The sequence below is a fragment of the Neolamprologus brichardi genome, chromosome 4 (assembly GCF_056152115.1).
Source record: "Neolamprologus brichardi isolate AB-2024 chromosome 4, ASM5615211v1, whole genome shotgun sequence".
NCBI classification, from domain to species: Eukaryota; Metazoa; Chordata; class Actinopteri; order Cichliformes; family Cichlidae; genus Neolamprologus; species Neolamprologus brichardi.
In genome coordinates this window covers 666,214-692,940 of record NC_142107.1, presented here as the reverse complement: position 1 = coordinate 692,940, position 26,727 = coordinate 666,214, and the positions used below count along the sequence as shown (strand labels likewise).

General features: G+C 37.7%; 1 protein-coding gene across 1 annotated transcript; it reads right to left on the bottom strand.

Annotated features, from left to right (window-relative positions):
* Positions 1-106: 106 nt before the first annotated feature.
* Positions 107-25,828, bottom strand: abat (4-aminobutyrate aminotransferase). Its single transcript, XM_006805022.3, has 16 exons — positions 25,696-25,828; positions 16,152-16,295; positions 14,742-14,839; positions 14,618-14,647; positions 13,325-13,442; positions 12,464-12,513; positions 11,563-11,643; positions 11,171-11,263; positions 10,286-10,348; positions 10,095-10,158; positions 8,260-8,408; positions 5,905-6,042; positions 4,612-4,779; positions 3,620-3,766; positions 2,695-2,806; positions 107-2,375 (listed from the first exon to the last, which is right to left on the bottom strand). Exons 1-16 carry the CDS (start codon positions 25,811-25,813, stop codon positions 2,254-2,256), a joined length of 1,695 nt encoding a protein of 564 aa, XP_006805085.1. The 5' UTR covers positions 25,814-25,828; the 3' UTR covers positions 107-2,253.
* Between the last annotated feature and the right edge of the window lie 899 nt (positions 25,829-26,727).

The window sequence follows — 26,727 nt, the reverse complement described above, 5'->3', positions numbered from 1 at the left end:
GTTTTTTCAGATTTGAATGACCCCTAGCTGAATACCATAATCTATCAGTCCATTTACAGTTCTATTATTTTTATTAGGTCAAAAACCTTTCAACAGAAATAAAAACTCAAGTTTCTCAAAACTTTATTAATCACAGTACATGGACAGAATATTTTATAGACAACAATCTATAATAATTACATCAATGACCATAAATATTAAATCACAAGTGCAAGTATTTAGTGTAAATGGTTTTTTTTAAGATTATCACAGATCCTCCATATTATGACTGACAACAAGAAGACAGGCACCATTGTCTAAATCATCATCATATTAGGAGACACCCTACAACCCAACCTTCATGTATGTTCAGTATTAAGTGTAGGATGATGATCCGACCCTGTGAACTGTTTTTTAATTCACTACATTAAGAGGGGTAAAATTTATGCAATGTAAACGTAAAAAAGGAGAAGAAATATTGTTTATTTGTATTTCGTTCTAATAGGTAAACAATAAAGACATAATTAGAAAAGACATGAATCACATTCCTAACACTTGCCTAAAAGCTGCATGGAACATTTGCTACTACTGAGGACGTTCTACAGAAGCAGATTTTAAAAAATTAAAATGCCAAATGTGTCAAAAGAATTTCAGCTTTAAAGTTATTTGGTAATTTATTTCAGCTTCACATTGAAACTAATGTGTGCTTTTGACCACCGTCTGTAATAGACCTGTGCGTTAAGTTCAACTCCCCCTTAACAAAATAGCTTACCTAGCTACAGTAAACTTTTACTTGGGTCTGTTTCGTTCTATGTGTAAACAGTGTAGATAGTAGCATAATGATTGTACGGGTTTAGTATTTGCTAAAGTGTTTATGTTTTAACTTTTTAATATGTTATTTTGAATCAATGACTGTGAGCACATTGTGTCAGACTCAGAAATGGTTTTATGTAAAGTGTAATGTACTTAAAACCCAAATAGGATGACATCGGTCTCGAGCCTATCCCAGGTGACACAGAGTAAAGCAAAGTACACCCTAATGTCACAAATAAAAGGTATTAAATGAAATCAAAAACAAGCGAGTCTTGAAAACAAAATGTAACCATATTTCCATAAAATGTCAGGCAGCAACAATGAAGCTCTTTTTCTTTAAGAGTAAAGTAAATGGTGTTACCAAGGCTCTCATTTGAGCAGAGGGCATAAAAATGTTACACTGAAATAACATGCAGGCACTAAATTATCTATGACATTTTCATGGTCTATTTAAGAGTCACATTTTCTTGGCTACATCATTTCAAGTTTATTACTATTAAGAGCAACACAATAGTCATAACATTATGGACAGTTTTAACGGACAGTTTAGATTGATTGTGTTCATACAGAGAGTCAGCACTGACACTGTACCTCTGTATCCAGGATAGGTGCATGCCAGGATGAATGTATGCAGTGAGGCGACTCTTGCGCACTGCTTTTAGCACACATTTGAGCACTAAAAGCAGCTTTATGCAACACTATGAGTCAACAACTAAAGTTCATTAGGAGTTAAGACATTTATTGTGTTTATTGCTATAGTAATTGTTACAGAATTACAACCACATGTGCAGTCGTACTTATGAATCTCATATCTCAATTCATAAATGTAAAAAGGTTTAATGTTTTACATATTAGGGATATTTTCCCTGGTGATATTCAAAACAAGAGTGTTTTTAGGCCAGATTAAGAATAAAGCAAACTTTATGTTTCCCGATTCCAGAAATTAAGCAGAACAGTGCCACAAAAAACTACTAAGGTTAGCTTTAGAGAGCACTTTAATTTGACGTAAAAACCAACACTTTTTTATGTGAATGTGAAATGAAATACTTCAGTATAAGTTATAATGGCGAGATTTAGGAAAATACAGCTGCGTGATGTCTCATCTCCAGAGCAGACTGGCCAACATTTCTGTACAAAGACAAACTGTTTAACTGTTTTACTTAAGTAGTTGTTTTCCAGGAAAAAGCAACTTCAACCAGACTTGAATACATGTATATAAACAGAAATGAATCTATATTTATATAGATTCTAAGCTTATTTTAACAGATTTTTCAGAAACATGAACATTCTACAAAATTTGCATTTACTACAACTAGCCTTCTTTTAGCTGTAGCTCAGGGCTAGTTGAATTCTATTTTGTTTAGATTGTGCTTCTCTTTTCTTAAACTGTCCAGAGTTACGTTTTCCCCCATTCTGATTTAACTCAGGATTGTATAGTTTTAGAAGGATTTTGGAAAGGATCTATTTGTGCTGTGCCAACACATCACTAAAAATATTGAGGAAGAGGTTCACATGATACTCCTTGAAAACCAGTGCTGGGCGGAATCTGATTGATCGATCCCCACATCCCCCGAGGAGGACGCCTGCCAACAAAACAAAATGGAACAACAACAATTGTTTTTTTACAGAGATATCAGACAGATATCTAGCACTTTCAAATATGATTCCTTTGATGACTTCGCTGATTAGTTTCAGCCATATTAAAAATAAGTTAAGGTTACTGCTAACAGAAATGACAACATCGTAAATTTCTTTACTCTGGCTAAGCCAAAGGATTATCCTCATTATTGTCTAGTTTTGCAAATATCATAAACTTGCCTTCCATGATCTCCATGAGTGCAAAACTGAACCAAAGGAGCCATCATAAAAAACAAAAACACCATATATTGATATGCTTTATACCTTTGTCTCTGGCCTTGAGCATGATCCTGTTACGTGCGGCATCATCACAGGCATCAATGGCACAGAAGGTCCCCTGTCCTCGGGCTCGACTCAGTATGCTGGGGTACTGAGCCTGCGGAAAAAAGCCATGTAATTTATGATCACGACCATTCAAAGCATTCAAATGCAGCATTACGCTCAGTTAGTAAGCTTAAAAATCAGCAAAAATATTCAGGTCAATGATTAACAACCAAAGAATTTTGAAGCGATGTACTAACTTGAAACTTAAAAAGCTAATAATATTTTTTTTTAAATGCTACTGCCTCCATCCTCTCTCTCTCTCTCACACTTACATGTTTCAGATCAAACAATTTTTTTTATTAGAAAAAGACAACATGAGTAAATACAAAATACAGTTTGTGGCAGATAAGAGGCACGACGCAACCACGTTTCCGTGTTTTTCATCATCTTTTATTATTACTCCGGTTGCCATACACAATCGGCCGCAGCTTTGCAGCTCGCAGGCACACACAAACGACAAGAACCACAAATACAGGACCCGGTACAGATTTTGAAACTAGCAAGGTATGATTGTAGGTATGATTGGGATGCCGCGCAGGTGAGTCCACCTCACCTGCGCAGCATCGCAAGCCACACCCTGCCACACAGTTTTTAAATGCTCATTTTATTTATTAAGAGAAAAAAGCTTTAAAAGAAATCTATCCAAATCCATGTGAAAGTAACAGCCCCATGAACCTAACAATTAGTTGTGCTACCCGTGACAGTCAAATGTTAACTGGGTTTTTCAAGTCGGTGTGGAGGAATTTTGTTGTAATTCTGTTCCACGGGCAGTTTTAGTTAAGGCAGGTTTTCAAACATGAACGGCCACGAGTTTGGACCAAGTTAATTTAAAAAAAAACACAAAAAAAAAACAAAACAACAGTACCTGTAGCTCATAGAGGCCATTCAGCAAAGCTTTGCCAGAGCGGGTCACTTCGTCCAGAAGATTTTCTCTCCGAATCACATTGAGAACCTCAGAAAGGAACAAGTTCTTTGACGGGTCACCCATCCATGTGTTAAAGATGCGGTAGGGCTGCGGAAAGCACAAGCACAAAACACTGGATACTGGGTAGTAAAAACCTAAAATAAAAAGAACAGCTACAACTTATCAAAATGGGTAGGGAAGGGGGCTGATTCCTGTTTCAGCTGACACTGGGCAGGAACCCCTGTGATGCACCAGCACCCTCGACAGGCTGTTGAAAACCTGTATTTCAGTGTAGAAACATTTATGTGTCTGCATCATGGCAACAAAGATGAAAACTGACTGCCATCACATTCAGATAAACATTCAATTTGTAAAATTGAAATGAAGGTTACATATTCCTACTATTAAAGTTATAAAAACTATTAATATTATGAAGAATAACAACAGACTTTCACAACTGCTTTTTGTGAGACAGAATCTTTTAACTGTGACATGTAATATTGCAGGGTGAGGTGCCTCTTCCATTTCCACCTCTGCAGGAAGCCACTCCCACACTAAAATGTTTAAACTCATTTCCTTTAAAACTAAGCTAACTTTTATTGGTTAGCTGATTCTAAATCTTATGTGTTGCTTTTCTCCTCTGCCTGAGCACTAAAAGCCTCATTCATCTAATCACATAGGCACTTATTTCTATGCTTTTTCTGTGCAAGTTCTTTCTATCTAAAATTCACATGTATAGTCCAGGAGAGCAACTTGGGGTTGAAATTAATGCCCAAGGGTATTTGGCACGCAGATAGGAGCATCCGGGGATCGAACCACCAACCTTTCGATTAGTAGATGACCTGCTATTCCTCCTGAGCCCATTACAAAACTAATGTAATGTAGAACTTACAAAAAATAAATAAGCTGTAATTTGAAATTATTGTAGAAAAACAGACATAAAAATGTCAAACCTTGTCTGCCTGTAATTCATCCTTGTGGTAGTAACCCCCACTCAAAAGCTTCTTGCTGAAAGAGACAACGTCAGCAGGGTCGTCCATACCCCAGTGCTCATGGGCCCAAAACTTTCCTGTGCCTCCACCACCAGTCTGGACCTCATCCACATGAAAAGCACAGCCATGCTGAGGGGGGAAGCAAATATACTCAGTATACCTCTGCCAGAAATTTTGAATCCCTGAACTCCAAAGCAGACAATTTTGACTTTTTCTCCTTGGTTCTGGATGAGAGCTGTGATGTCCGAGACACAGCTCAGTTACCACTCTCTGTACGTGGATTAACAAGGGTTCAATGAAAAAGACCATGACAGGGAATGCTTTAGTCACAGAGGTAACTGCATGCTTGGACAGGGTGAAATAGGACACGCTGACACAACAGGGAAAAATGTTGGACCTTTAAAGCAGATCCGAGATAAAGTGACTAAAATAAACCCTGAACCTAAATTGTTATTTTGCATTGTATTGTGCATAAGGAGGTGTTGCGTTGGTCAGTGCTGAAAATTAACCATGTTTTTGGTATTAAGTAAAATGGATAATTTCATAAGGGCATGAGCACTCAGTCACACAGTTTGTCGCACTTTGCAACTTACTGAGTGCTATGACAGAGGCTACAGTGTAGGACCTGAGAGCAAAAATTGTGAAAAGAAAGGCAACGACATTCCAGTGACTTCAGATACAGAATGGAAGGCAGATACTGCAGCTATTGCTGTTGATGTGACTGGAACAAATGTACGAAGTAAACTGCAAAATAAAACAAGCACTGTGGGTAATGAAGTTGAACAAATCCAGATACAGATCCTCCCTCGGTGATGATCACCTTTATTCACAATTGTTTTTGGGAATGTTAGTTAAAATGGAATCAAATGTTGGTGTTGTTATTATACAACACCGACATTGCATTTTTAATTGTATCATCTCCTCTTCCCAGTAGCAGTGTATAAATATATCACATTAATATTGAGCAGAATATTAAATTCAGCTTATTGGTGCAGCCCTCCAAAACAGTCCCAGTTTCTCATGTGTGCCCTTTCCACAACATTATCAAAGAAACTGTATACATATTTTTGAGACCATTTTCAGTTCCTGCTTTTCCTGCACCCCTTTATGATTCCCATGGACATATCTATACATATCTTTAAAAATATTTTAGCAACATTAAAACACTGTAAGTCTAGAAAAAAGCCCCATTTTTTTTTTATTATGATTAACTCCCACATACAAACCAGTCTGTCTTTAAAGCTAGTGTCTTACCTTGCGTGCAATATTGCGCAGTCTTCGGAAGAAGTCTGGCGAAGCGTGGTTATCGCCGCCTTCGGCCTGAATTGGTTCAATTACAATTCCCGCTACAGGTTTTCCCTTCTGTCTCCACTTCACAATCAAATCTTCCACCTTGAGTTACACACAAGAGTTCCAACATCACACACAATATGGCACTTTTTTTCCCCAAAGTGATATAACTTAAATCAGTCATTCATAACATTAAAGTTCAAATTTTATTCGCCACATGCAGTGGCAGGTTGACACACACACACACACACACACACACACACACACACACACACACACACACACACACACACACACACACACACACACACACACACACACAAAAAGAGACCTCTACTCATGCTGGGCTGTAGGAGGACAGCATGAGAACAGGAAACAAAAAAACTCGTCTGCACAGAAAGCACATAAATGTCCACAGTACAACATTATAGAGCACGTGACCAGCAACAGGGTTGGGTAGGAGATGAGGAGTAATCCCAGGCAACACCAGCAGCCATCCTGCTACTGCGCCGTCTCTCCAGCGCGGGCCCAGACCCGCCTCATGTTCCCAGGAGGCAACAAGTATAGAAGGCGTTGGAAGGGGAGGGGGGGGGGGGGGGGATGTGTGAGTGCATGTGTGAACAGCTGGTTCCGCTTTCTTAATTCTCCGATAAGCCAGATGTCAATTTGTCCTGTGATATTAGGTATCATGCCTGAAGTTGGGAATTGGTTGATCATACTAGTTTTTCAGCATACAGTGTACAGCATCTTCACTGAAACTCAGAACAGTATGCTTCTATGTAGAGCCATATGCAGGAGCTTACAGTTTTCTAATGCCTTCTACCCGCATCATTGAGCATGAGAAAAATATTGTATGGCCCTGGCCCTAGCACCGGTTGACCAGTTGCCTTTTGTTGGACCATTTGTAGTAGGTACTAACCACTGCATACTGTGGCTGTAGCTCAGGTGGCAGAGCGGATCAGCCACTAACCAGAAGGTCGGTGGTTCAATCCCAGGCTGCTCCAGTCTGCATGCCAAATATCCTTGGGCAAGATACTAACCCCATGTTGCTCTCCGATGCATCCATCGGAGTGTGAATGTGTATGAATGTTAGATACTTAGCACTTGAGCTTAGAAGTGCTTGTGTGAATGGGTGTGATTGGGTGAATGAATTAGCTGTATAAAGCGCGTTGAGTGCTCGGACAGAGTAGAAAAGCGCTATATAAGAACCAGTCCATTTACCATTTATACCCAAAAGACAGTCTTTTTCTACTTTTTTGTTACTATGTTACTGCTCATTATACCCCATGTTTTGACAGGTGCCAATATAATGTGATCAATTTTATTTTCAGTTTTACTGTAATGTAAACTGCAATATGTGTAATGTCATGAAAAAACAACAATTACTTAACCTTCAAAAATACAATCTCAAAAAATGAAAAAATGACAAGAACAAATTGAAAACACATGAGATCTCATCACATCTAAAATAAAAATCATCCTCAGAATCGATAATTACATGGACTAGCTAATGTGTTATTGCAGTATCAAAATGATACTCTGTATTTTTATGGCCCCCAATGAGATGATGCACGGTGTCAAGGACCTTCTTCCAGATTTGGATTTGGGCAAGTCTGAGATGCAACCTGGTGGTGTCGAATGGACTGAAACATAGCATGGGGGGCATTCACTGGTATCAACTCCTTCATTCTCCAGCAGTTGCCTGCATACTCTTGCCACATGAGGCCGGGCATTGTTAAGTACCAGAAGAAACCTAGGACTCTGCACCAAATATACCTAGGGCTCTGGCAGTGCTCGTCCTGTTCCACCTAGGGGTGATCGTGGCTCAAGAGTTGGGAGCTCGCCTTGTAATCGTAAGGTTGCTGGTTTGAGCCCCAGCTTGGACAGTCTCGGTCGTTGTGTCCTTGGGTGAGACACTTCACCCGTTGCCTACTGGTGGTGGTCAGAGGGCCCGGTGGCGCCAGTGTCCGGCAGCCTCGCCTCTGTCAGAGCGCCACAGGGTGGCTGTGGCTACAATGTAGCTAGTGTGTGAACCAGTGTGTGAATGTGTGCGTGAATGGGTGGTAACTGGATGTGTAAAGCGCTTTGGGGTCCTTAGGGACTAGTAAAGCGCTATATAAATACAGGCCATTTACCATTCCACCTTGCACAAAGGAGCAGATACCAGTTCTGCTGATAGGTTAAAAACCTTCGACTCAAATCAAAACTGTTATATATTAAGAAAAAAAACATTTTGCTTCCTGTGATGACATTTTGGTCTGTACCTTATCGTTCACATATACTCATGTAGTATCTACTCTGTGTATACATACAGCCTACCTCCTCCAAACAACGAGCCTCTTCCTCGGCGTTCTCTCTGGTAAACTCATCCAGTGGGTACTGTAGTCTGGGGAATGGGGCAACAGGCCAATCAAATGATGGAATGTCCAGTTTGTGGATCGCTTTGGAGTGTGTTGTTGCCAAACAACCTTAACAAGGCAACAGCAATGAATTAGTAACAAATCCACAAAGTTAGAATATGCCTTTTGGTTTTATCTTTCCAAAAAGTCTAATGATTGCCATCATCCACTGGGAAATTTGCAAGTTTGCTCACTTACAAAAAAAAAAAAAAAAAAAAATCAACAATCTCTAACAGTATCATTTTAATAGACAAAGAATAGCAACCAAAAATACAGAAAAACACATTAAATAAAATGAATAAATTTGCACATCATTGACTAAAAGTATTTGATCTCCTACAACGCAGCCAGAATTCTGGTTCCCAGAGACTGACTGAAATCTGGCAGACAATTAATCAATCAATTATAGATACTCCTAATATTCACTTGCTATGTGTTCACGGGTCTATAGACTCAGTTTGTTCCATTCAAACCTCCTCCGGTGGGGAAGGATTGTAGACTTCCCCAAGGCTGGAATGGGTTACAAGACCATCAACAAGAAGTTTAGTGAGAAGGTGACAACTGTTGGTGCAATTATTCAGAAATAGAAGAAATAGAAAATAGTCGCCCTCAGTCTGAAGCTCCACATTAGATCTTGCATGCACCTCACGGGGAGAGCATGATCATGATAAAGGTGTAACATAGTAAGCTATAAAGGATTAAAATCATGTGGTGCTTGTAAGGTTTCCCTGCTTTAGCAACTGGCCTGTCTACAGCGAAAATCTAAATGGTTCAGAGAAGGCTTGTGTGCTTTTGTCAGACGAAGCCACATTCAAACTGGAATAAGGAGAAAGAAGAACGCTGAGGATTACCCAAAGAACATTATGGTGGAAATACTATGTGTCAGGGCTGTTTGTCTGCTAAGGACACTTCACTGCTTTGAGAGGACAATGAACGTTGTCATGTCCCAAAAAATCTTGGAAGAGAAGCTCCTTCTCTAAGCCAATTTGCTAAGCAGCAGCTAAAGAGGAGTGCAAAAATCCTTTCTGAAATGTGTGCAAATCCAGTGAACTACAAGAAGTACTAACTAAAAAGGTTTCTCCACCAAGTAATATGTTGTGTTTTGTGTAGCGATCAAATCATTACTTACTTAATGACATGCAAATAAGTTTACAACTTTTATGTAATTCATTTTTTCTGGATTTCTGGTTGATAATCTGTCTCTCTTCATTAAAATGAAACTAGCCATAAAATTAGAGATTAATTACTTTTTAAATGAGCAAACTTACAAATTCAGGCAAAAATCAAATATTGATTTCCCCAGTTGTACAAAGAGCACACTGACTTGAGTCTAAAGTTTCAAACTGACATTATACAGGATTAAATACATAAAATGCTTGTGTATCTGTGAAAAGCTATAGAAATGCTACATGTGGACCCTTGAGGTTTCAATTTTTACATGTTTGAGGTGTTATTAATCAAATTTCTATTTTTATAGCACAGGCTTTTGTATGATAACAGCTGGGTTGTTTTGCATCACTGAGCAATCTGCCTGGACCGTTTCCAATCCCTCAGATGAAAAAGTATTTATAATGTGCCAGTGTATTATTATCCATGAACTGTTTTACAATAAAACAGTTGTACTGTACCAGCTCAAATTTGGGTATAAAAACATGAATTCAGTTTGGTATTTATTGAACAAATAACAGTGTAATTGTTTTATGACACGTGCTGTTGTTTTAACAGTAGCAAAAATGTATACAGTATTTAACATACCCATTGTTCTTCCATGGAAACCTCCCATGAAAGATAAAATACTGAGTTCTGGACAACCTGGTGCCTGAGATCAAAAGACATAAGGATTCAATGACACTAAGCAAGAGAAAAGACAAACATCAAGAAATAAGAAGCAGATATTGAGTCCAATATGGCAGGAAAGTGGTGAATAACTTAATGAATAGTGAGACCTGGTTGATCATGGAGGTGTTCAGTTCTTCATTAGTTGGTGTGTTTGGGCCTCGTTCTTTGTTCTAAGTAAAAAAAAACAACCACAGAGATTAAATTCATTTTAATTCCAACTTGTTGGTTTACATGTTTTTTTACTACTCAATACAAGACATTTTCTACACTATATAGAACATCACAGAACATTACTACAAACCCAATTCCAATGAAGTTGGGATGTTGTGTGACATGTAAATAAAAAACAGAATAAAATGATTTGCAAATCCTTTTTAACCGATATTCAATTGAATACACTACAAAGAAAAGATATCCAATGTTCAAACTAATAAACTTGTTTGTATTGTTGTCGTGCAAATCTTCACTCATTTTGAATTTGATACCCGCAACATGTTCCAATAAAACTTGGACATGTTTACCACTGGGTTATATCACCTTTTCTTTTAACAACACTCAATAAGCATCAATAAGAACTGAGGACACTAATTGTTAAAGCTGTGTAGGTGGAATTCTTTCCCATTCTTGGTTCATGTACAACTTCAGTTGCTCAACAGTCCAGGGTCTCCATCGTCATATTTTGCACTTCATAATGCGCCACACATGTTAAATGGGAGACGGGTCTGGACTGTAGGCAGGTCACTCTAGTACCTGACTCTTTTACTGCAAAGCCACGCTGTTGTAACACATGCAGAATGTGGCTTTGCATTGTTCTGCTGAAATAAGCAGGGATTGCCCGGTTTGGATGGCAGCATATGTTGTACCTTTCAGCATTAATTGTGCCTTCACAGATGTTACCCATGCTATGAGCACTAACACCCCCCATACCATGTGGTCACCAGATATAATTTAACATGGTGTTAACAAATGAAATCAAATTTGTACTCACTTACCCTATACCAGATAAAAATAGCTTTGTAAGCATTTTCATTGGAGCAAGCACCACAGGACATTGTCTGAACACGAGTCATTCCACTAGGCGCCACCTGACAGAAAGTAAAGTAGGAGTAACAAGGATTATCATTATTATCATTGCACAGCTAGCATTATCTGCAGAAATAGCAATAAAGGCAAATAATACATTATGGAGTTACATGAAAACTAGAATGTAAGAACAACCTGTACACAAATTTAAATTCTAAATGTGTGTTAGATAGTTGTTAAGTATAGTTGTTATCCATGAATTTTAAAATGTACTGTTTTACAAAAAAAGCAGAAAAAATATTAGTGTGATAGCTCAAATTTGGGTATAAAAAGATAAACTCAGTTTTTGTGTGTTTCTCACCGAGAGAAGACTTTCGGTGATTTTGTCTGGAAAGTTCTCAGGTGGCAGGATTCCCAAGGCTGGCCGATTCACAAATGTACTCTGAAGAAAGACAAAAATATCTAGTACATGCAAATACGCAGAGTCTTGTTCAGACTGTTTCAAAAGGACGTTACATGTACTTACATATATGTCCTACTTGTTAAATCCCAAACCAAAACAAATATTAGAATTTACATTCACTTTAAAAACCATTTGTTGTTTTACACCTCACCTCTCCTCTGAGAACATACAGGAAGCTCAACATTAGACATAAGAATGATGAAAACACTCAGTGGACACATACATATGTTGGAGGTGTCACTTTCATGTTCCAGTCAGAATATTTATAATAAAACAAAAAACAGAATGAGATTTGAATCATGGTCCTTTAGCCCTGAGTTGAATTGTTGTCTAATGCCTTTATTTTTCAGTGCTGTGTCCACTTAATACTACACTATATAACTTTCTAACACTTATTAATAAAAAGAAGCATAGCATTATTGAGGCACTGCAAATTATTTAATCCCAACATAGGTTATTCTATCTGTATAACCATGTGCTTAGCTAAAATTGTGATCTATGAGTTCTATGGAGGTAACTGTGCTTGAGATCATGGATGATGATTCTACACCAAAAAAATCATCATATGATCTTTGTCCAGCTTGCTTACACACAGTGGCATTGTGAGGAAAGATTGTAACTGCTGTAAGATGTCAGAAGATAGCTTAGCATAATTTACCCTAAACTGCTCTAATGGAAATCACAATTGTCTGTATAAAACACAGAATGCAATTCCTTTGACTACTGTATACTTAATCATTCACTGCAATGCCATCTGCTCCATATCTTTATTTTTCCTGATAAAAGAAACAAAACTTACCAAATTGTTTGGATTGGCCATCACTTTGAGGAGAGCAGGGTGGTTGTAGCCTATAGGAGCACACAACAGGGGTGGTTTTACAAAGGAAGGTACATCGCATACACCATTTCTTTCAAGTATGCTATTAAAATAAGTATTATTAATTTTATTGGAAAGCATACAAGTAAACTACGTATATCCCTGTTCAGTTGGACAAACCACAGTGGAAATGCAAAGTAGCTCAGTGTATCAAAATTGACTCCAACAGTAATACAGTACAACAAGTCTAATGGCAGCAAAGTGACCACATATGTAATTGATCCAATTGTATCAAAAGAACCAGTAAACACCATAGTTATCTATGATTTGCCCTGCTTTAAAAAATAAAAAAGCAACATCGTGATAGTTAATCAGTATCTGTCTGTTAAGCTCCTCATTTGCACCAACAAGACTCTTGCCATATATGTAATACTGCCTTTAAAACCAATTTTCAATTGAAAAACAGATATAGATTACAGGTGAGACACAGTAGTCCCCATTGCTTTTTAGACTTGAGTTCACTGGATGAAATGGAAAAACATTTGAAATCATAAATTATGACACAAAAAAATTTCATAACATTACAAAAATTAATAATGATAATACATTTTAAGCATGCAGCCATTCATCTACACAGCCAGCTACATATAGTTTTTCCTGATGGATGTTATACACACACGCACACACGCGCAAAAAAAACATTTATTATCAAACCATAGTATCTGCCCTTTTTCAATGACAGCTATGCAATATAAAATAACATTTGTTATGATTATAGATTTCATCCATGTCTCACAATTCAACAATCTAAACTGAAGTTATTACATAAATGTCTGTACTAACCAATTGGGATGGAAGAAATCTGAGTGTAGATATCCAGCATGCGGTTCCCATCCACATCCACTAGGTAGTTCCCTTTGCTCTCCTCATAGTTACAGAAAAAGTTGATGGCACCAGTATTCTGGGGAAAAACATGTTATGTATTAAAAACCTCACATGGTACTTACGATTAAGAGTATAAAGATATTCATCTATTATTCTCAAGTCTGGAATAAGATAACAAAAAGTCTGTAAAGATAAAAGCAGCCAGTTATTTACTATAAAAACCAGTGCAGTTAACAAAACAGCACAGTTTAGCATATGTTTAGAAAATAAATTCAGCCTATTATGGTTCTTGAAGAGTCTTATGTTGAAGGTAAACATAATGCCTTCAATTCATTCTGCATTTGTAACCTTTTAACAGTCTTTCTAGCATGCTTCAAAGTTTCCTTGAAAATTATAAATAACTTTATTGTTACTACAATACAAACAATTAGAATAAAATTATATCAAAATCCACACACAAACACCTGCACAGTATGAAGACATCACTTGCATAATGCCATCTCTGGTATCACTGAGCTTCAGATACAACAGAAGCACCATATAACCTTAAGAGTGGATGGTGCTTTTTAAAAAAAAAAAAAAAAAAAAAAGGGAACAGCATATTGTGCTCCAGGAATTATTTATGTAGTTCACTGACTTAACATACTTACAGACCCAATCTACCAACACACACACACAGAAGCATGGCATAGTCATTGTAGCTAGAGAAAAAGTATTACAATTTCAAGAGAATATGCATTACTATCAATTAATATTTACAAGCAAATATGTTAGAATAAGCTGACAGAGCTCTCGTAGGACATCCTATCTGTATGTCATACATAGATGCGGTTTTTGCTTATTTTGGCCTGAATACAATGAGCCATTTGAACATTTGAGGTCACCGTTTGTCTGACTGCCTTTCTAAAACATGTCTAGGCTTGTGTGTGTGTTCCACATTTTGGTTTGTAATGCTGAAAAGCCTGAACATGATTAAATATTTTGCATATTGAAATTTGTTCAGGTATTTCTTTTAGATTACAAAGTTGCTGAACATCTTGCAAATGTGATGACTGCATAATTTTTGCCAGCAGTTGTAGGAGATCAGCATCCAGAACCAGTATCAACCGAAACAAGGCATTCAGTAAAAACAAATAAATAAACTCATATATAAAAGAATGGAGAAGTACTCTTGTTGTATTTATGCTGTTGTAGACAATCATGCTCAACTGTAAGTAGCAGAAACCACAAATACTAACACACACATCTCACCTGTATTTGTCCCAGTTGTTTCATCAGCTCCTAGAAATAGAAAGAGAGAAAAACTTTTGATTGCAATAAATGTGTCTGTGTGTGTGTAGTGTGGTGTGCGTGTGGTGTGCGTGTACACCATTACTTGTGATCGTGGACCAGGGACTGTAGTTGTCATGGAGGGTCCATCGTAGTCAAACTCCACCTGTGTCTTTGCTGCTGCTTTGCTGACATATCTGCAACCTTGTGGAGAAACCACAAAAAAGTTCATAAATGTATGGGTGTGAGGGGTGTAATATTTGGTACTTACTTTGTGGTCATGTCCTGGTGTTTTACATGTGGTGCCAGCTATGATAGAAACAAATAAAGTGCTGGGAACCTTTCCTTCTTAAAATTTATATTTTTCCATAGTTATATCTCAAACAACTATACAACAAAATCCATAGTATTTGCCCCGACCGTTACAGTGTCCTCTATCCTGGTAACTCTGACTCACAGTTGAAAAACAAGATAAGCCCAGAAACTAGTTCTTACTGGTTCTGGACAATTTGGGGTCATCTTTACTGAGCTAGCGGTTACAGCAACAAGTTCAGTGAACTGAAATAGCTCATCTCATGGATGACTAGGCTGTTAGTTGATCTACTATCAAACAAGCAAAGATAAGGTTTAAAGCTCATATCAGTGCTCTGCTGGACACTTATACCGACCGTTTATGAAGCAGTTGCAGGTGAACATTTTCTTGAGATAAATTTAGTTGCTCCAAAACACACATTCATATATAGTTAGTCCACACGCTTGGGAACAGCAATACTTTTTTGTGATTTTGCTTCTGCACACAACCAGACTGGAATTAAAATTAAATAAGTCTGTACTTCAATCACATCTTGAAGGGCAGAGCTTCAACTTTAAATCCACAGTTGTTGTAATGCATTAATTATTTATAGCCATATTATACAGTCTAGACAGCTTCCTCTTTCACATTGTTTTACTATATAAAACAGCCTTTATGGAGACAAATCCAGTTTATCGGATAACGGCAGCTGTCTGTAGACAGATTTTGCCAACGCAATAGTGTCCCATGTGTAGTGAATAATTTACTCGTTACTCAGATTTACAGTAGTATGTCTGGCTTCGTGGTTATGGACAGAAGACCTTTGACACACCACTCAGTCACTCATCTTGGAAAAGCACAAACATGTGTATTGATAAGCACATCCTCCTTCAGTTTAAACATTTACACTGATTACACAATGCTATTCTGCTTTCACTGCTTTACCCATGAGAGGTATTAAAATTGTATTTTCAGATGAGACATTTCAATTTAAAAAAAAAATCTGAAAATTCTTAAAGTCACTTTGAAATAAGCAATACATTCCTCACATGTGAAAAAGCTTAGCTTATTAGCTGTGGCACTAATATGGCTGGAAGAATAAGATTAATTTACACAATGGTCCAAACAGTTTTAAGACAATCTCCAACACTGGTAACATATCTTTACCTACTGAATGTTATATCCTGACTGGAAAACAAGGATCTGGTGTAGTGCTAGATTTACCTGAAGCACTGAGCCACACGTTTTTCTGCAGAGAGAAAGCCAGCTGACGACTGATCAAGGAGGCTGCCATGGCAAAACATCCACAGTCAAAAAGTGTGAGAGACAGGCAAAAACTGTGCTCAGCTTCTAACGTCTCCAAGTCACCTATAAAAACAAAGGAAAGAAAGAGGGAAAGGGGAAGAAGGGGGTATGGAAGGGGGGGGGGGGGGGGGGGGGGGAGATCAGAGAGAGCAGAGAGGTGCAAAAAAAAAAAAAAAAAAAAAAAGGACATTAACTTTATTAAATAAACAAGAATGTGGCATCTGTCACAGCGGAGGAGTCAAAAGTGTAGGTTTTTTTTACAAAGTCCTTCTAGCAGCAAGTCTCATATCTATGCAATCTTGGATTAAATCCTGGGGTATCTTGAAGCCCCTATCTAAACGAATGGAGAGAGAGCCACAACTCTTTAATTTAATAATCACCAGAACATAAAAACAAACACGTGGTAGAGAATGACCAATCAAAATAATTGCAAATGGCTTCAAATAGTTTGTGATTTTGAACCAAAATGAGGTTTTTCAGTGACTTCACATCCAGTGATGGGTGAGTATTCCCCTTTGTCCCTAAACTATGCTTCTTCTGTGGAAACCTGTGAAGCATTCTTTCCACACCCGACCATATTTAACTGAATTCTGTAGGACCCCAGCCTCGCTGTACACATATAAAAATATTTTTTCCTTCTCCTTACCAAACCCCTCCCACACACACAAGTGTTTGTGTCGTTACTTCCAGTGCCACACTCTGCTTGACCTGTCTACAGTGTAACACATTCCAAAGCAATGTGTTACTGTAAACACATTACATTCTTCAGTAACGTAGTAACATATTACGTATTAAATTTAGTAATTACATTACAGTTACAATTATGTGAATATGAGCTCTTGAGTTGTTTGCACACTACTGAATGGAAAAAAGAAAATCGAACATAAATTTTATTTTTAAGTCAAGAAACAGCACTGGATTCACCGCTGACATCAGGTGAACTCCAGTAAGCCCTGGAAAGTATGCTCAATTATAAGGCTGCAGGTCCAGATGGATTTCCAGCAGAATTCTGCAAAGAATTCTGGCAGCAGTGTTCCACACAATGTTACAGGAAATATAAGAAAATGGCCAACAAACTACCAACAAATATGAATTCTGCCAACGTCTCCTGCTGAAACCAGGCAAAGATTCTGTTCTTCCCACCAGCTATTGTCCAATATCCCTTATCAAGATTGACATGAAAATAATCTGCAAAGCTCTCTCAAAGAAATTAGAGAAGAAAACCTCCCTCATAATATATCCTGATCAAACTGGTTTCATAAAAGTCATCAAATACATGTAGATCACTTACTTTAATAGACTATTCATGCAGTAAAAACATTGAAACCACAATATTGTCTCTAGATGCAGAAAAAGCGTTTGACAGAGTGAACTGGAATTTTTATTTACAACTTTACACAAATTTGGTTTGGGAAACTCTTTCATAAACTGGTTTTAAATATGATATAATTCCCCAACAGCTTGGGTCAGAACAAATGACCATACATCCTCCAGGTTCTGTCTCCTGAGGGGCACCAGGCAGGGATGCCCACTCTCCCCTTCACTGTTTGCAATTTTTATCGAACCACTTGAGCAGCAGTTAGACGTAGGTTACCGGCCTGCTAGGTGCTCCTGGGTTGGTCCGGGGCGGACTTGGGGTTCTGGGGCTGCTCCGCCTCCGGACAGGGGTTCTGATTGAGCTTTGGGGGCTTGGGTCCTGGTTGGTGTGTCATCGGGGTTGCCCACCTCTGAATTTTAAATACATGTAGACATTGAGAATTCTTGGAAGGGGCCAGCTGTTATCTGGCAGAGGGTCAGTGCCACCATGCCCCTCCTCTGTTTTAAATGCACTTTAGAACAGCATCCATCTACACCACATATCAGCGGGCGGATTGAGGGATGGGGTCTTCACACCCAGCTCCCTCCGGCTGCACCGTGGCTGCTGGGTCACCCTCGTCCAAGGCACTCCTTAGCTCTTTTCTAGGTGGATGGCGTGACTGCCCCTGCAGAGGTCCTTCTTGGGCTTTCATGGTCCACTAGATGTCTGTGGCCTGGATCTCTTCCATGCTTGCTTAATGTCCTGGGGGCTATGGCTCCCCAGACCTACTATTAGACAGTGGCGATTTACTGGGAACACTATATTATATTCATATAGTATTATTCAAGGGTGTTTGAGAGTTTGATGATGTTAAAATTTGGGCAAGCCCACTAACAGAAGAATTTTTTGTTAAAATATTTGTTACTTTTTTAAGGTAGAGAGTAGCACTTTAACTACTATGACAATAGTATTCTATGATAAAAAGAACTAAGGGTAGAGTGAGGCAAAGGCAAGGATGGCTGTATGCACTTTCTCCTCATTCATTATGTGTTATGTAACACTGTCTGCAGGAACAGGAAAAATCCAGTTATCTGCTTTCACAGGCTAGGAAACCTTGGCGCTTGCACACTGCAAGCACAACATACAAAGACATGCATGCACAGACAGATGGTTTCTTGGCAACGCCTCATGAACTGGAAAAAACTGGTTTTGATTGTGAAAGTTACACAAGACTGCATCTTCATATGCCAAGGGGGAGAAGAAGTTCACAGTTTGCACTGTAATAAACTGAAATCTGAACTCAACAGGAATTCAGCAGCACTACTGTCAAATGAAATAGTTAAAATCATATGGATTTTAGTTGTGGATTATTAATTTATGTTGAGGCCCCATTCATAATAATGCTAAGTAAAAGTAATTATGGGAAGTTTTACTTTCCTGGGTTACTGAGACAAACAAACATGTTTAAAGTTGTTCAGAAATATCTCCTTTGAGCACTTGATGCAATCGAGGCTGTTAACAAGTGGTTCAGATGCTCTTTAAACACTGTAACTGTTCATTTACTCAAGCGCTGTGAAGGTGTTGTTCACATAAAAGTAAAATACATGACTATCACAGGTTCATGTTGTTCAGTCATCGCTATTTCCCAGTGAAAAGAACCAAGTTAAAATGCAACTGACATTACCACCCTGTCACTATGGCAACAGCCCAGGCGCTAAATGAATATAAAGACACATTTGTATGTTTCTTGTATCCACTGAGTAAGATCACAGAAGTGGGGCATATAATATTTCTCCTAATAGTTGACAAATTTCGACAAATTTATGCCATGCAACAATCACTTTACGTTTAATTAGCATTTGCTGAACATGAAAACCATATTGATCAGATTGATTTTATTTATAAAGCCTGCTTACATATGAAGAATCCCAGATCCGATGAACTCTATGAAATAATCATTTGTTAAAAATTCATGAAAGAATTTTTAACAAACATAAAAAGCCATAAGGGTGTTCTACTTTATTCTGGGGAACAAATGATTTTGTCAGAAAAATTAAATCATAGAACAAGAGTAGCTGGTGTTTGACATGCTTCCAACTGTGGCGTCTGCCTTCTGTGTATGCATGTATGTGCCTGTGCGTGTGTCAACGATAGGGTTTTAAACCATTGGAGTGAAGATATTTGCCCTGGTCATTATTTTAAAAACCTGCAAAAGCAAACTGGGAAACATATACACTATGTACTGTTGGATGATTTCAACTCTGAATATCCATTCATTTTTCTATATAGGTCAATGCATTTTTCCTTTTCTGTATCCAAAATGTAAATTAGCACTAATGTTGTTCAGAGCTTTGGTGGCAGAAACCAGTGTTAATCCTGTTAATGCCGCAGTAATATCAGGTAATGGAAGTGTGAGCAAACCTTTTTGTTTATGCATTTTTTTAATGAATGGGAGTGGTGATTCTATATGAGACTGAAGAAGTCACTTGGATGAGTGACAAAACGTTTCTCCCAGAATACGCTACGTCCAGATGAACAGGATCAACTTTTGGAGATTCTATATGAGATATTTTTGGTCCCACTCAGTAATAAAATTAAAGTTCAATTCAATTTTATTTTATTTATAATAACAACAACAGTCGCCTCAAGGTGCATAATATTGTAAGGTGAAGACCTTAATTGTTCTACAATAAACCTATAGGAAGGAGTAATATGTGTGCAATAAAATCCAGCACCTACAAATACTACATCTTTTAAATGAAAATAATTTTTTTTTTCCATTTCTCTAGGACAGTTGTGTATATTTTAACATTACTCAGAATCATAAAGGAACTATGTAACCACTGGAAAGGCAAGACTCCTTTTTTTTTTTTTTTTTTTTTTTTAAATCCAATTTTATTTGTAGAACCCTTTCTAAAGAGTTTTGCAATATGTTGAACAAAGTACCAAAATACCACACAACAAATCAATAAAATAATTTTTTAAAAGGCAATGAAAAAAAAAGTTAAACGCTGAGTTATTCAGAGTCAAACGCAGAGGAATAAAAAAAAAAAGAAAAAAAAAAGAAAAAAAAAAAAAGAGTTTTTAAAACAGGCAGTAATTGGGCCATCCTAACATGGGCAATGACCTCATTCCACAAATTCGGGATAATACCTGAAAAAACTTGATCATCCCTGCTGTTCATCCAGGTTTTAAGGACTCCTACTGATGGAGTCAGTGGTGCTGATGCATTAAAGGTCTTAAAACTGATCAAATATTCAAAAATGAACAGGGAGCCAGTGACAATGGGATGTGCTTATGCTTGTGAGTACCAGTTAAGAGAAAAACTGCAGCATTTTGGACTGACCAAAGAAAACATTGCAACATAAAGTGCATTATAATAGTCCAAATGCATTGTGATCAGAGCATGAAGGAGATGCTCAAAAACTTAAAATAATAATATGGATTTGGTTCTGGATATTGGACTAAAGTGATAAATGCTTTAATGAAAGAATCTATCTTATCTAGTTTAAAATTACAGTCTTGTTTCACACCAAGGTTTGTTACTGTGAGTTTAGCTGCAGAGGACCAAGTCCAAGAGAGGAGCAGCACAGGCACTGCTGGGTCAGAACATAATGACATCATAACGTTTTCCATGTTTTCATCCATCTCCCAAACCATTACTGGAGTGTTTAAGGGAGACATTTGTTTTTATAGGCATGCGTGCCAGGCACATAGAAATGTGGAAGGCCATCTTTAAAAAAAAAAAAAAAAAAAAAAAAAAAAAAAAAATCAATGCCAGGCACTGACGGTAAAGGGAAAAAAGGATTAGCCAGAGAACTGATCTTTGTGGGACTCCATATGACATAGATCACCAAGATGGTAAGAAGGTTCTATGTGTTAAAAGAACCTAAACCACTCTAAGGCTATACCTTTAAGGCCCACATAGTGTTTTAATGAACCGTGAGTGTGGTCTATTGTGTCTAAAGCAGCAGAGCACAAGAAAGTCAAAGTCACTTAAGTAGTAAAAGATCATTAAGAATTCATAAAAATACAGATTTTGTGCTTTAGACAATTTTAAAAACCAGTTTGGGAAACATCCAGAAACACAGTCTAATGTTTAAGAGTACAGTTTTCTCTAAAATATTTAAAAGAAAAGGGAGCTTCAAAATAGGTTTTTAAAATCAAAGAATATACTGCTGGAGTTGTATGAAATAAGTAGGCACGACATCAAGTGAGACTGCTGTTAATAGTTACCAAGAAGAGAACTCCAGCAGAACCAGACCCGTTCTCACTCCCGAGGCGTAACATGCCGACGTTTTGTCATGTCCCAGGGCGTTCCTGAGGAACGCAAAAGGAGACCTTTGGCGTTGTTATGGTACGCGGCGGGTTATGGCCGAAATCCAGTGCAACGACGCTCCCGCGGTAATAGACGTTCCAGCCCTGTATTCCAGCCCTAAACCTAACCTTATCCCTAGCCCTAACCATAACCTTTTTCCTGAGCTTAACTAGGACTTTAATGATGTTAAATAGCGTGTTTCTAAGCGATTTGAAGAAAAAGAGCGAACATGTGTAGCTTGAGTCCATATGGTTCTCATTTTTCCTCATTTTTCCGAGGTCGTCATTTAGGAACGTGGTGGGTAGCCGAAAACGTAATATGTTGACGATTTGTCACCTAGCGTAAAATGTTACGCTTTGGGAGTGAGAACGTGTTGGGAGGGACAGCTATCCGTTGTGACTGGCAGGAACCAGCTATGTTAAAAATGAACTCTGCCAAAATTATTTCAAGACTACATCAATAACTCATCCAGGAGGTTACAAAAGAACCCAGAGAAACATCTAAAGAACTAGACATCTCAGTTGGGTCATAATTTAACAATAAGAAACAGAAAACCTCCACCCGCCCCACTCCTGCTAAACAGTTGACAACAGATTTAAAAGCAACAGGACTCGGATGGATTATGCATAAGAAATAGAACTGGGCTGAAAGGTCTATTGCTTTATTACGTTTTCAGGTTGTGTATCATGCTTTTTTTTTAAGTAACTAAGTAATAAGTAACTAATTACTTTTGAAAAGGTAATCAGTAAAGTAACAAGACTGGAGAAGTAATCAATAAATAGTTATATCCACGCTGCAACACAGTGTGGATATAACTTTCCACACTGTGTGAACTGAAAGTAGTTGACTGTAGTATGCAAGTAGCAAGTGGAAGTGAACAGCAAGATTGACAGGCAAGACTATAAATTTCAAAGAATTACACTATAGAGAACCAGTTTTCTACAAGAACCGGTTCCTGATTCCCATCTGTAGTTTCCAATTGTTTTAAAGGTGCAGCAAACCCAAGCTGAAAAAAATAAGCTAATATCCATTCTTCTATTTCCTTCCCAAAGATCTAGCTAAAGCAGTAGCATGAGAATTAAATCCTTAAATGCTTTAAATATTTAGTGCACCTTATAGGTGGGGCTGGAGCAGTCTTTAAAAAAAAACCAGCAACCATAAAACCAGTCTATATATAACTGCAGAAACAAGCCATAATGCAATCACGCACATGCATTATTACACGCATTGCAATCTATTTTGTGATCTCATTTGAGAGGCAGCGAGCACCTAATGCAGTAACACTTTAGGCTGAAATGAAAGTGATTATCACCATCACCCTCTCCTCTTTGTGTTGTTCATTGAGCCCCTGAGACAATTAATAAGGTAGCAAAGTTGTTGTTTTCCCGATGGAGCCAGAAACAGTTTTTACAGAGTTTTGGCTTTCTTTGGAAAACTGTCAGGTTACAAAATCAATATATGAAAAACACAGGCTTTGACATTAAAATGTATTGACTCAAAGAACAGCTACAGCTTCAATCTCTGTTGGGATGCTGAATTGCTTAACTATCCAACAGAGCTTTCACAAGCCAATCACAATCCCTTATCCTATTAAATAAAATCAAACTTGCAAAGATGGAACCTTATACCATTTTTAAATCTAAACACAAAGATATCATCCCCTGCCTTTCATACATCCCTTGAATCCTATCAGTAGACATAAGCAATAATCAGTTTAGCAATTGGGACAAATGGATTATCTGGCAGTGAAAGAAACCCAAAATCAGTTTCAGCGTGTTGCAGCTGGGAAAAGAAAGAAAGGATGGCTCTACCATGCTGAAGAAGCTACTACCTTGCAGCACAATCAATTCCTCTACTCCATTGGTGCAATAAAGACTACAAAGTTTAATGGAAAGAAACTACTAACTGAAACTTGAATCCTTACTTAGGACCTATATTAAAAACCTATAAACCTATAAAAGACCTCTAAAAGTTTAAAAAACATTGCTTTGAATAAAACTTTAACTAAAGGGATAAGTAAACTATACAATATGCTCTCCTTTGCTAACAATGACAATACTTCATTTGTCAAAGAGAAATGGGAGTCTGAGGTGGGGGTTAGACAATCAGAGCAAGCCTGGGGTAGTATTTGCAAATGCCAATGGTCTTCAACTAACATCTGACTTGGAGAGAGCATTGTTGGAAGACCGTGATGACACATTTCAAAACCCTACATCAAGACACATAAGAACCCAAATGTTCAATGTCGGAGACACTGCAGTTTTTATAAGGCTGGAAGATAAGTTTAAGACTTTCTGGGTTATGTCAGATTCAGACACTTCAAGTGTCAAATCTGAAACTGTGACTTCACATATAAAATAAGGACTTTTCTTGGTCATATTTGCCAATCCAGTATCATGTCTTTGACAGCAATCTTTGTCCATGCAGTGTCACCCTCTGAGCTAGAAACAACCTGGAAACACATAAACACATTGTGGTAGAACTTTGTATAATAATGTGTGGTGGAAACTTTTTGTACCATTTCTGACTGACGCTGTTCTTAAATAAAGAATTTAAAACAAACAAACAAACAAATAAAGTAAAATGTTAAAATGGACCCTCAAACAGGCAGTGCAGTGAGGAGTAATATGCTCTCGCATCCATGTTCCAGTTAAAACCTGTCAGCAGCATTTTGCAAAAGCTGAAGACAAAACAGAAAGAAGTGGCTAAGTAACCACAACATGCAACAGACAGGTCATGTATCTGCATAACACCGGAAAGCAATTTTGTGCTTTCTTAGAATGGAACAGAGGAGCAGCAGATACTTCTTATTCCTATGGAAGTAAGGATGAACTTAGTTTTTAACACACCATTTCAGCATTGATTACGTTTCGTTTCCTAAATAAGTAATGGCATTTTGATTTATGTTTTGTTATATATATATATATATATATATATATATATATATATATATATATATATATATATATATATATATATATATATATATATATATCGTTCAGGTTTACTGTTTCTATATACCCAAATTTAAGACCACATTACATTTTAATATGTCCCGATTCATAAAAGTGATTTACTTGCTTTTATTTTATTGACAGAATGCACATCAGATTTTTGAGCAATCCCAATTTAAAGAAAAACATCAGAGGAACTTTTTTTTCCAGCTACTCGTTTGTACATAAAATGTTTCACAGACATAACGCGATTATGTTTTCTCTGTTTATCATTGTGATACAAACCTGGGCCAATAATCTATAAAATAAAACATTTAAACTCCTTACTTCAGTTATACAGCAAGTATTTATCTAAGAACAACCAGAACAAAATAAATTTGTTAATTTAGTGTCTCGTGTCGGTAATGATAGCGAAAAACACCTTTTATATATCGTTATTCTGATAACCTTTAAATTCGTTCATGTCGCAGTACATGTTTGATGCGTTTAGGAGTCGCTGTGAAGAGTCCTGAATTTAAATACATGTAAACAAGGTATTGATTACGCGGTCGCCCTTTGCTGCAGACTGGAGTTGCCATAAACCAGGACAGTGTGTTTGTTTGAGCTACTGCCATTCCGCTCTTCTGAAAAATCTGGATCCCACTGGTTCTGGCTGGTTCACACAGAGATTGGAGGTTCATGAATCGTAATAGGCTGGCCAATCCAAACTAGTAATATGTTAAAATGAGACAGACGTTTCATTAAAAGCTAGTCGAGGCTGCTGCGGGCTGCTGCAGATCCCAGTGCACTGACATTTAACAGACCTGACAGAATCACGATGTGCCAGTTCCACAGCGATTGTGATCTCATCTAAGCTACCCATGTGAAAATGATAAAGGCTTTGAGAACACTTACTGATGATCCAGTGACAACAGCAAGATCCACACGTAAAACTGCCGGCACCACTGCTGTTGCAAAGAAGCAGTCTCCTCGATTTCTGCAAAGCCAGAGACTCCGCCCACCCTGACAACATCCACCAGGAGCGTAGTGATGGGTCGTTCGCGAACGAAATGGCTCTTAGAGCCGGCTCTTTGAAGTGAACGACGCGAGCCGGCTCCTTATTGGGAGCCGTGAGGTGTTTTTTTTTTTTTTCTTTCTCTCACCCTCTCTCTCGCCCTTTTTTCCGCTAAACTCCGCATGCGCGGCCTGTACTTTGCGCTGGGCAGAGGGGGGAGGGGCGTTAGTTACACTCACAGTAGCACAGGAACAGAGCCAGAGAGAAAGAGAGCCAGGGACAACAACGTCACATTAGAAAGGTATAGTAATCATCCACTATTTTCAGTTGCAGATGATAAAGGATTCAGAAATCATGCAGGCCCATATGACAGAGAAGGTGCATCTTCTTTTTGTTTTAATATTTTAATTTATATTTAATTGTGTTGTGGTTTGCAGTGTTGTTTCACGTTAAATTTGTTTAAAAGGAAAAAGCTGAAAATTTAAATAGTTAAAAGTTTAAAATGTAAATAGTTGTTTTTTGTATTATATGATTTATTTATTACATTTTATGAGGAGTGAATAAATAAAGTATATTTATGGTGGACCTTAGAGACAAAGCACGTACAAACTCCAAAACATGTAAAAACTCAGAAGCACGTAAAAACTCCAAAACACGTAAAAACTCAGAAGCACGTACAAACTCCAAAACACGTACAAAAGACAACAGAAGTGCTCCAGGTTTCTAGGGCGCAGTGTTGAGCTTTTGTTACCTAGTGGCTACACAAGCCAGGAAGTATCAACAACCGGATTTGGTGTGTGGTAGTAACAGGTAAATGAACTTTTTTTAAAATTATTTGAATAAATATGAGTGCTTGTCTATAAATACACAAACAATACACACATGTTTTCAATTGTGTAATTTAAGTGATCTGGGTAGCTCTGTTTTGGAAG

Coding starts and splice junctions, on each gene's coding strand:
- abat (XM_006805022.3), bottom strand. CDS start 25,813: ATGTTGTCAGGGTGGGCGGAGTCTCTGGCTTTGCAGAAATCGAGGAGA. Junction 16,296..25,695: donor CTGTTGTCACTGGATCATCA/GTAAGTGTTCTC, acceptor TTGTTTTTATAG/GTGACTTGGAGACGTTAGAA. Junction 6,043..8,259: donor AGGCTCGTTGTTTGGAGGAG/GTAGGCTGTATG, acceptor GTGTAACTCAAG/GTGGAAGATTTGATTGTGAA.